The sequence below is a fragment of the Notolepis coatsorum genome (genome assembly GCF_963971535.1).
Source record: "Notolepis coatsorum genome assembly, chromosome: 9".
Lineage (NCBI taxonomy): Eukaryota > Metazoa > Chordata > Actinopteri > Aulopiformes > Paralepididae > Notolepis > Notolepis coatsorum.
In genome coordinates, this window is record NC_140173.1 from 65,650,582 (window position 1) to 65,662,780 (window position 12,199).

The 12,199-nt window shown below is 43.2% G+C and overlaps 1 protein-coding gene across 4 annotated transcripts in view; it reads right to left on the reverse strand.

Annotated features, from left to right (window-relative positions):
- The window catches only part of cul9 (cullin 9), a 288,372-nt gene that overhangs the window by 180,686 nt on the left and 95,487 nt on the right, over nt 1–12,199 (reverse strand). For all 4 annotated transcript variants that reach the window (XM_084320985.1, XM_084320984.1, XM_084320983.1 and 1 more), the window contains exon 4: nt 4,917–5,531. In XM_084320985.1, the coding sequence (XP_084177111.1) occupies nt 4,917–5,531 (615 nt within the window). The remainder of the gene's footprint in view (nt 1–4,916; nt 5,532–12,199) is intronic.

The window sequence follows — 12,199 nt, forward strand, 5'->3', positions numbered from 1 at the left end:
GACAGGGATGTTGTCTCTCACCGACGCTCTTCGCCGTTTTCATAGAACCACTGGCACAACTGATCAGACAGACCGAGGACATTAAGGGAGTAAGGATAAAAGGAACGGAATATAAACTAGGCCTATTTGCGGACGACGTGATAGTATACATGAGGCAACCAGACAAGAGCTTCCCGGCACTGATGGATCTACTGAAGGAATATGGCCACTACTCAGGTTACAAACTAAACGTGACAAAGACACAGACCTTAGCATGGAACTATACCCCAACGACGGAAATTAGGGAACAGTACGGGATAAGATGGGACATGGACAAGATTAAATACTTAGGGGTGAACATCACGAGAGTGGTGGAGAAACTATATGAGGCGAACTATACACAGATAAATCAGAACATCAAGAGAGACTTAGAGAGATGGACAGTAATGCCCTTGGACTTCAATTCAAGAATAGAGGTCATTAAAATGAACATACTATCAAGGTTACTGTACCTATTCCAGTCACTACCAATACAAATACCACAGAATCAATTCAGGGAGTGGGACAGACTGATATCGAGGTTCATATGGGCGGGGAGAAGACCACGGGTCAGATATAAAACACTACAACTACCAAAGGAAGAGGGAGGGATGGCAGTACCCAGCCTACAAGATTATTACTATGCAGCACAACTGAGAGCAGTGACGTGCTGGTGTAACGACAAGTATGAGGCAAGATGGAAAGACATTGAAAAAGAAGGGGAGGGATACAAGGTACAAGCTCTGGTGGGAGATAGGGAACTATTTAAAGAAAAAGAGGGACTATTAGATCCAATCACCAAATACACCTTGACCATATGGAACAGAGTAATAAAAACACACAAATTGGAGAAGCAGTCAGGGGTCCTGAGATGGGTAGCACATGACAAGAGATTCAAACCAGGGAGGTTAGACCATGGATTCAGAAGGTGGGAGAGGGGGGGGGGGGGGGGGGGCAACAGCGATATGCAAAATGATAGAGAAGGGGGAAATGCAGACACTACAAAAATTAAAGGAGAAATTTGGACTAGAAAACAGGGACCACTTCAGATATCTACAGGTTAGAGACTACTACAACAAAGAAATAAGGGGGGCCAAAGACGAAGAACAGAATGGAATAATAAAGATGATAGTATGGGCATACGAAGGGGGGCAAGGAAGAGTAATATCAGCAATATACCGGGCTATAATGAACAGCAAGGGACACACGACCGATTACATAAGGGAGAAATGGGAGAGAGAGCTAGAGATAGAAATAACAGGGAAGGAATGGGGGAACATATGCAAGGTACAACATTCAACAACAGGATCGAGGATATGGAAAGAGTTTGGATGGAAAAACATAATCAGATTCTTTATAACCCCAGAACTGAAGGGAAAATATGCACCAACACAAAGAGCTTGCTGGAGGATGTGTGGGAAGGAGGGGGCAAATCACACACACATATTCTGGGGATGTCAGAAGCTGAAGGGGTATTGGGAGGAGATAGGGGAGGCAATGATCAGAATACTAGGATACGGATTACCACAAACAGGACTGGTGCTTTACTTAGGAGACCTGACACACGAGGGAATACAAGGGGGGGACAAATATTTAATAAAGATAATGTTGATAGCGGCCAGAAAAGCAATAACGAGACTGTGGTACAAGGAAGACCCACCGACAATAGCACAATGGGTAGGAATAGTGGAAGAGATACAGGATATGGAGAGGATAACACACATGCTGAGGTTACAGGAAGAGAAATTTGGGGAAAGATGGGGAAAGTGGGAGGACTATAAGGGGAACGAAAACGACATCACAGAGGAAGAAACAAATGCAACACAAGAGGGAGAAGGGTAAAGGAGGACAGAGGTTCAAGGAGGGTCTCTGAACCCATGTCACACATTTTTGCTTTAGTTAGTATTCTCTATCTCTATCATTTGGGTAGGACGATTGCTTTATGTTTTTTCAATTTATTATTTATGTCTGTGGAACTTTTGTTTAAGTCGGTATTTATTATTTCTGTTTTTGGGTATTAAATTTCTTCTTTTTCTTTCTTTATAATTTGTCTGTTTAACGGTGTTGTACATTATGTCTATATAATATGTACCTGGAAGACCGACTGAGAGGATAATAATATTCAAATATGATGTTGTTTGTATGCTTGTAATACAAAAATGCAAATAAAAATTGAGTTAAAAAAAAAAAATAAACTGCTGAAAATGGCATCTCAGAAACGATCTGTGCTCCAAACTAATGATAATAAGATAAGATGAGAACTGTATTATCCCGGGGGGTTGGTTGCGTTGTCAATGTCATACATATTTATATTACATAGACCTGACTTTCGTCTTCGTTAATATGACATCTCAAACTCCACCCTCTTTTCTTGATCACTCCAATCACAGCTGTTGCTTTCCTCAGCCTTACCAGAGAGCTGAGCTGAGAATGTTTAAACTTTTAGCAATAGAGCACAGTGCTTCTAACAGGTTTTCAATTATTAATCACCTAGCAACAACAGCAGCAGGGGTTGACTTGACACTAAGGAAACATGTCATTGTCCATTATAAACAATGGGTACAATTTGAATGACCTTTCAACACATTATTTTTAGGGATGCACGATATTGATTTTTTGACACCGATACCGATAACTTTATGCTCCTCAAGCCGATAACCGATATTTATTGTATTATATTTTTTTTTAAATGTATATATATATATATATATATATATATATATATATATATATATATATATATATTTTTAATCAATTTTTTTTTTTTTTTTTTAGTATTTATATGCTCCGACGTCATCGGTACTGCTATCGGTACTCGAGAAATTATGGAGTTTTTTTTTTGAGGAATTTAAACGTCGCAAACTAATCTTGTTGGCCGTTTTCTATCTCTCCTCCCTCGGTCTCTCTCTGCCTGCGCTCTGCTCTGGCTGTGCTCTTACACACACTCACACACACACTCACTCACTCACTCAGACAGCTCTGCTCTCGACAGCACCCGTGTGTGTGTGTGTGTGTGTGTGTGTGTGTGTGTGTGTGTGTGTGTGTGTGTGTGTGTGTGTGTGTGTGTGTGTGTGTGTGTGTGTGTGTGTGTGTGTGTGCGTGTGTGTGTGCGTGTGCGTGTGTGTGCGTGTGTGTGCGTGTGTGTGTGTGTGTGTGTGTGTGTGTGTGAGTGAGTGTGTGTAAGAGCACAGCCGGCTCACGCAGGCAGAGAGACCGAGGGAGGAGAGATAGAAAACGGCCAACAAGATTAGTTTGCGACGTTTAAATTCCTCAAAAAAAGTCTGGGTCTATTTTACTAAAGTCGATGCCGACAACGCTCGTTGCCACAAGTGCAACAAGACATTTGCCAGTAATGTATAAGCGCTGGTACTTGTCAATGTGGCTGGCGGGGAGCAGCTAACGTTATAGCTCCGAGTAGAATAATGGCCGACAATCCGGAGGTAAATAAACGAACGAGAGCTTCTGATTGGTGGTAAGAAGAAGAGGTGGGTGCAAGCGGAGGGACGTAATTGGCAGATCGACTGTCTGTCTCCGAATGTAACGTGACTACGTCACAGCCAAGAAAGGGAGCGCTGGATTTGTGTAAAACTCCCTGTTCCTAAACCACACGCTGTCAGTCATACCACAGTACTGGCAAAACGGGAGGAGGCTATAATAAAAACAAGCGCCCTTCATCCAAATCCACCCACAACGGATTTCTTTTAACCAAAAAATGTATTATATATTATCGGAGCTATTAATAACGTTATCGGGTTTATCGGGATGACGTCATAATTGCTGATATCGGCCCGATAATTATCGGCCCGATAATTATCGGCCCGATAATTATCGTGCATCCCTAATTATTTTGTCTCTCTCTCATGTCATGTGATCAGTAGAGCCTGCCTGGACATGATCATAAGATATACACTAACTAGCTAATGCTAGCAAGACACTTAACCCCCAACTGCTCCCGATAAGCAAGTTGGCACCTTGCATGGTTGCCTCCGCCGTCGATGTGTGAATTTGTGCGTGAATGGGTGAACCTAAGTAAATACTATCAAACTCCTCTGATATCATCTGGTCTTTCCAAAGATATGAGACACGTGTGCACGCACACACACAGGGAGAATGGCTTAAACGATTTTAGAATACTTCAGCAAATGTTAATTATCATCAACTAAGTAACTACTATCAAGTTAGTTTTTATACTGCAGCGTTTTGCTACTTAATGTTAATTGAACCGAGTTAGGCCCAGCCACAATCAGCAGACACAACCAGCGGACACAACCAGCGGACACAACCAGCAGACAACCAGCAGACACAACCAGCAGACACAACCAGCAGACACAACCAGCAGCCACAACCAGCAGCCACAACCAGCAGCCACAACCAGCAGCCACAACCAGCAGCCACAACCAGCAGACACAACCAGCGGACACAACCAGCGGACACAACCAGCGGACACAACCAGCAGCCACAACCAGCAGACACAACCAGCAAACAACCAGTAGACAACCAGCAGACACAACCAGCGGACACAACCAGCAGACACAACCAGTAGACACAACCAGCGGACACAACCAGCGGACACAACCAGCGGACACAACCAGCAGACACAACCAGCAGACACAACCAGCAGACACAACCAGCAGACACAACCAGCGGACACAACCAGCGGACACAACCAGCGGACACAACCAGCGGACACAACCAGCGGACACAACCAGCGGACACAACCAGCAGACACAACCAGCAGACACAACCAGCAGACACAACCAGCAGACACAACCAGCAGACACAACCAGCAGACAACCAGCAGACAACCAGCAGACAACCAGCAGACAACAAGCGTGTGTTTAGATCCGCCGGCTACAAGGAAAGGACGTGTCCTGGTCTCAGAGCAGCTGCTTCTTTACCTGCACAGGCGGGGAGCCGTCGTTACTGTAGCGGAAGTCTCCCTCGTCTCCGACGTTGACCTCCTCGTAGTCCTCCAGCATGCGGACCAGCATGCCGCTCTTCAGGTTGTCCTGCACGTACTCCACATACGCCGAGCGGCTGGCGAAGTCTGTCCGCGTCTTAAACCCGTTCCCCGTCGTCTTCTTGGCCGGCGTGGCGGCGGCGGTGGTGGCTACGATGGTGGTGCCGGTCACCACGGCGATGGGGGACGCTGAGAAGCGAGGCTGGAAGATGGAGCGGAGCGTCCGGCGGGGCGCCTCATCCTCCTGCTCCTCCCCCCCGCACACGCTTCCTCCCGCCTCCTGGGACGACTCGGTGGGCAGAAGGCGGTTGCGGTCCCAGCCCATGACGCGCACCAGCTCTGAGATAAGGTTGGCCATCGCCATGGTGAACTCAAACTCCCGCTGGACGCGGAGGTGCTCCGTCTGATGGCTGGCGCCCGAGGAAGAGGAGGAGGAAGGCCCGGCTTCCTGTCGCTCGGAGCTGGACTCGGTGCCCACCGTGTTGAGCTTATCCATCAAGGAGGTGACGCACAGGTAGCGCTTGACTAGAGAGAACAGCAGCTTCCCCGGGATCTGGAAGACATGGGAGCAGACAACATGGGGTTAAACAAGAGTCAAACAGTCTTGCAGACTGACGCTATACCCCTGTTAGATATCCCACAGCAGTTATTCCTAGTATTGATAGTCGTATTGTAGCCCGTGCCATTATAACATTGATATTAATAATGTTTCAAATATACATGTCATTGTAAATAATAGACCTACAAGCCATAATTTAGGTATGGTCACAAATCGTCAAGAGTAGCCTAGTAACAGTTCAAACTACAATTCATACAGCTACAGTCTCTAACTTGAGCACAATCCCCATGGAATATGACTCATCCATTGCACTAAGCCATTATAATGTATTTAGAATAGATAGAATTGGAAGGGGGGTGGGGTGGGTGGTCATGTAAGTGAAAGCTTGTTTTTCTCCGCCTCCGACGGAGAAACCCTCCGTCCCCTGGTGACCCACTGGCCGAGCGTGTCCCCTCAAATAGCTGCAGTTTTCGCCCCCACTGACCACCCGAGTATTAGATACAGCTAAGGCAAATGGTGACGTCACCAAGGAAATCCCTGTTCCCGCTGCAAGAAACGCCAATGCAGCTCTCAGCGACAGAGCTGTTCCTGTTCCTACTTCTTCCCCTATTGTCTCGGACACTCTTATTATAGGTGACTCAATCGTCCGCTATGTCTCTGTGAAAGGTTGCGAGACAAGGTGCTACTCTGGTGCTAAAGTGGCAGACATTAACGCTATGATACCTAGTCTGTTGTCTGAGGTGTGTCAAAATTCCCTGGTGGTTCACATTGGAGCCAATGATATCAAAGCTGATGCATCAGAGCTGATAAAAGAAGAGTTCAATAGATTATGGACACTCTCAGTCTCTGGGAGACTGGTAAGACCATAGCCATCTCAGGGCCCCTGCCCTGCCTATATCGTGGGGATATGAAATACAGTCGCCTTCACCAATTACATCTGTGGCTGAAGGAAAGCTGCTGGTTCTGGAACATTGCCTACATAGATAACTTCACTCTTTTTTATGACAGATATGACCTCTTCAAAAGGGACGGAGTACATTTAAACAGGTCTGGAGCCAAGCTGCTCTCTATGAATATTTCTGATACATTGCAAGCCCTCTTTTCATTTCTCCAAAAGCCTGTAAATTGATGCTCTGTATGCCCAAGTTCTACAGTAACTCAATTAACTCACCCCCTTCAACTCTCTCCCCAGCCCAGGCTTGGGCAGCTTAGTAATCAGGAAAATAGTGCCCCACTAATATCTTCTTCAATTTTATCATCAAAGTTACCTCTACCATTTCATCCCATTACTACAATAATTAGCAATAGACATCAAAATAGAGCATCTGGTAAAGCAAATTTGACAGACCTCCGACCTTTAAAGTATTACAGTCCAGTAAAATGCCATGGTCATGGGATAAAGATGGCCCTATTTAACATTAGGTCACTTCTCTACAAGTCCTCATCGGTGAGTGACATCATCTGTGATGAGAAATTAGATATTATCTTTCTAACGGAGACATGGCTTGGCTCTGATGGAGCGGTAACTTTGGCCGCTGCCTGCCTATAGGCTATAGTTTTGTGCACTCAATACGTGAGGGCAAGAAAGGAGGTGGACTGGCAAATATTTTCTCAGACACTTTAAAATGTAAACCTCCTTGGCAAATATTCATCATTTGAATAACAGGCTTTATTTATATACTGTCTTGTTCCAAATGTGACTCTTTTTATGTTGGTCGTACGAAACGGCGCCTACTTGATCGACTGGCAGATCATAAATATGCTATCAAAACTAACAACATGGATTATGCAATGGCTAAACATATTCATGAAGTTCACCATAGTACCTCTGCTTTATTTACAGCTATCGGAATTGACAGTGTTCCGCTCACGTCTAGAGGAGGAAATAGACAAAGAATTCTAAACCAGAAAGAAAGTCGCTGGATCGATAAGACTACAGGCCACCTCACTCCCAGGTTTAAATGATTCCATAGACATGGTATCATTTTTATAGGCCAGTAGATCACTTTATTTATTTATTGTATTTATACATGTTATTTATTGTATTTTGACTACAGGCCACCTCTTTGCAGGTTTAAATGACTCTACGGACATACTGTCACTTTTATAGGCTAAGTAGATTACATTATAGTATTATTATTTTTTGTCTTGCATTACTCAATGCTCTTACATTGTTGTTTTTTGATAATTTTTGATAATTGTTTATATTATTATTGATCTATTCTATGTTTGTTTTGACTCATTTCTTTATGTTGTTATAATATTTTGAGTTTGTGTGTATATATACTTATATAATATACAAATTTGTTTATTTCTATTTAGTATTATTGTATATTTCTTCAACTCAAGTTGAGAATGTTGTTTTGCCTTCATTTATTTGGGACCAGCTGTCCCCCATTGTAATTAGTCACTCCCTGAGTTATGTTTTTTCCTTTTTTCCTCTATTTAGTCACAGTATTGTTTTTGTCACAGCTACAACACCCAGAAGAAGGCCATGTAGGCCGAAACATGTCGGTTTTTTAAAAAGATTTTTCTAAATAATGTAAGCCAATAAATAAAGGCTTTTAAAAAAATTGTAGAGCTGCCTTGGATCTCAACCTTTCTTTTACCAGGCCACCATACTAGAGAATAAATCCCCTGTGCTAATAATGACTATTTATCGTCCTCCAAAGCTCAGTAAAACCTTATTTTTAACAGAAATAGCTGAACTTTTATCTATCTGTTCCACTAACTACGACAGAACCCTGATAACAGGCGACGGAAACCTTCATGTGGAGAATGTATCAGATACTGAGGCTGTGGGCTTCCTACAGTTGTACTATTTTGATTTTATTCAGCATGTTGTCGGCCCAACACATAAACACGGCCACACCCTGGACTTGGTGATCTCTAGAGGTATGAGAACCACTGTCGACAAGATTATTGAAAGGCCGGAGCTATCTGACCACCATCTGCTATGTTTTAGTATGACTGTCCCTGATCTTGAGAACAACAGCACAGACTATACTATTAAAAAACGTTTCTTTAGCCCGCCAGTGAATTCCCTAGTCATCTGGCATGTGCGCCCGCCCTACCTGAATCTTCCTCAGTAAATGATATGGTTCAACATTTTAGTCTTAAAGTAAGGTCAGCTCTCGACAAAGTGGCTCCCTTGAAAACCAAGAGGAGACATAAAGCCAGAATAACACCCTGGATCACCGAATATATGCGTTCACTTAAGAGGGAATGTCGTAGAGTGGAGCGAGTTTGGAGAAAAACCAAGCTCACTGTCCACCTACAGTCTTTAAAGCAATCTACAGTTGCCTACAACAAAGCCACGCGTCTGGCAAGACAGACGTATTTCTCAGGCATTATTAATGAGAATAAGACAAATGCCAGAGTTTTATTTTCCACCATTGAACGTCTTTTAAATCCCCCCCAGTCCTACAAGCAGTCGCTCGCTGCCACTAAAGATAAGTGTAATGAGTTTGCATCCTTTTTTGATAATAAAATTCTTAACATTCGTGCTAGTATTGTGAGTGATGCTCTGAGCACAAACCCTCAAACTACAAATGCCGCTAGTGGTGCTATATGCAACAGGATAAATCGCTCCAGGGGAAGTCTAACATCGTTCTGTTAAATTGATGAAGAGGAACTCCGCAAAACCATATCGCAAATGTCATCATCCTCCTGTTCTTTGGATGCCATTCCTACCCCCTTCCTCAAAGAGGTTTTAGACGGTGTGATTGGAGATATCCTTAAAATTGTAAACAGCTCTCTCAAATCAGGCGTCTTTCCAGACTCACTAAAAATTGCTGTAGTTAGGCCCTTACTATAGGGTAACTATTGACTATTGAGTAACTATAGACCCATCTCTAATCTCCCTTTTTTGGGCAAGGTCTTAGAAAAGACTTATCAACTGGATGCATTTTTACAGAAAAATAGGGTCCATAACAAATTCCAATCTGGTTTCCGGAGGGGCCATAGCACTGAGACAGCACTTGTAAAGGTAATTAACGACCTTAGGGTGTCTGCGGACAATAAAGAGGTATCCGTTCTCCTACTCCTAGATTTAACGGCTGCGTTTGACACAATTGACCACACAATTCTAATGCACCGCCTCGAGTATTGGATAGGTCTGTCAGGCACGGCCTTGTCCTGGTTTCATTCCTACTTAACAGGTAGAAGCTACTCTGTCAATCTAGCGAATTATGGTTCCGACAAACACACCATCTGTTCTGGTATCCCGCAGGGATCCATTCTTGGCCCTTTATTGTTCTCCCTGTATATACTGCCGCTGGGTGGACTTATTACCAAATCATAGAGTTAACTTCCATTTATATGCTGATACCCAGCTTTACCTCTCCGTAGCTCCAGACGAGCCCTGTGCTCTAGACCCGCTGTTGACCTGTTTGTCCAGCATAAAAGGCTAGATGAGTGAGAGTTTTCTCAAGCTAAATGAGGATAAGACAGAAGTTCTCATAGTGTGACCAGAGAGAACTGATAAAAAGTAGACTGGGTAACCTGAATGTAGAAAATAACACTGCAGTAAAGAACCTGGGGGTTATTATTGATTCTGAATTGAATTTTAATACACACATTAATCATGTCAGGAAGAATGCCTTCTTTCATCTTAGAAATATTGCACGAATTAGATCCTATGTGTCCCTGGATGATGCAAAAACGCTAATCCACGCTTTAGTTTTCTCTCGGCTTGATTATTGTAATGCACTTTATTCTGGCCTTCCAAAGAAAACAACTGACAGATTACAACTTGTCCAAAATTCGGCAGCCAGAATTTTAACTAGAACTAAGATGAGGGAACATATTACTCCAGTTTTAGCTTCACTGCATTGGCTCCCGGTTGTCTTTAGGATTGTTTTTAAAGCTCTTAAAGGTCTGGCACCATCTTATCTCTGCGACTGCTTACATGGATATGTTCCAAAACCGCCCCCTCAGGTTCTCTAGTGCGGACCTGCTCGAAGTGCCTACAATGAAATATAACAAATATGGCGAAGCAGCTTTTTGTTTCTATGGGCCGACGGCGTGGAATAATCTTCCACTACATATAAAACAGGCAGCCTCTGTGGATAGCTTTAAGGCACAGCTCAAGACATTTTTATACTCTTGCTTTTAGCTGATTTTAAAATCCCAAGTAATACATATATATATTTTTTTTAACCTTTTTTCTTTTCATGTCAACGTTCACACGCACAATATACGCTTACCTAGGATTTGACTTGATTCAACAACAAAGCAGTCGGGGCAATTGCAAGCCGAAACCGGTCGAAAGTGTAGTTATTTGAAGTTTGGATTTTTTTTCCAGGACTGAGGTAGGTAGATTACATTTTTAGAGACTAAAGTACCGAAAAAAGGTACCGTTGGGTACCGGTATCGATTCACAGGTACCGGTTCAAATGTGAAAGGTACCCATCCCTAATGTGCAGTGAAAACTTCAATGCTTTTAAATAAGCTTTGCAATGCACCCTCGTAACGTTAACATAACGTTAGCCGCTAGCTAGCCAACCGAGTCATACACACAGAGAAGACAGCAGCTTGGCTGGTTAGAATGGGTGGGAGGGATTCGGGGGGAGCTCTCTCTCTCCCTCTCATATCTGCTAGTGCAGGTGGGTGACTGTTAATCAAAGCGCATTGTGAGTATGGGCGGAGCCCAGCCAAAACAGCTTGGAGTCTGGAAGGGCAGAAAGTGGTGCACCAAAAGTACTTGATTAAAAATACACAACAATGAATTTTATTGAAAGAAACCTTACAGATGTGTTCCATAGACTCACAGGAATTGTGTAAAATAAAGCAAAATATGGGACCTTTAAACCACTAGATTCTGCTTATCATTCTGCTCTTAGATGTATCACTGGTGACAGATATGATACACACCACTGCATCTTATGAGAAAGTGGGTTGGTCTTCTCTGGCAGATAGGCGAAATCAACACTGGTATTTATTTATCCTTAACACCATTAACACATTGAGTGCCAGCGACGAGATTTAATGTTAGTTAATGCCGACCGTTGAGTGCCAGTGACGAGATATCTAGCCTTTTTTTTTAAATGAGTGATTTGAATTCATATTTCATCAATCTAGTCTCACATTAGTGCTGCAAACTCTCTCTGAGCTCCATTGGGAAAATACCGCCCCCTATCGTCTCTCCCTGTTGTACTGCACCCCTTTGGAATGGATTGAATGAAACACATGGGGGGGGGGAAATCCAGCTTCCTCATTTTACTTCTCGGGCAAGTCACCCGAGAGGATCGGATTCATTGCTGAGCCCCAAAACAGCGTGGAATACATATTTCCAGTACCCAGCGTTGGATCAATAAACGCGATCGATATTTGGAATGGAATCTATTTTACCAGTCTTAGGATAATCAGAACTTTTTTCACAGAGATATCAACGTGTGCCCTATGTGTGTGTATGTGCGTGTGTGTGTGTGTGTGTGTGTGCTGATCAGGAAATGAGAGAATCGATTTTTCAGCTCGCTTCTATAGCGTGCATAAGTACACATACTATCGATAATCTAGCGTTTATTTGAAAACGATTCATAAATAGGCCGAAAAATTACAAAGTTTTTTGTGTATTCCAGAATATTCCAGTAAAGGGCGATTATCACAGAATCTTAATATTTTCCTGAAACTTAAAAAAAACAAGCGTTTTTCAAAATGGT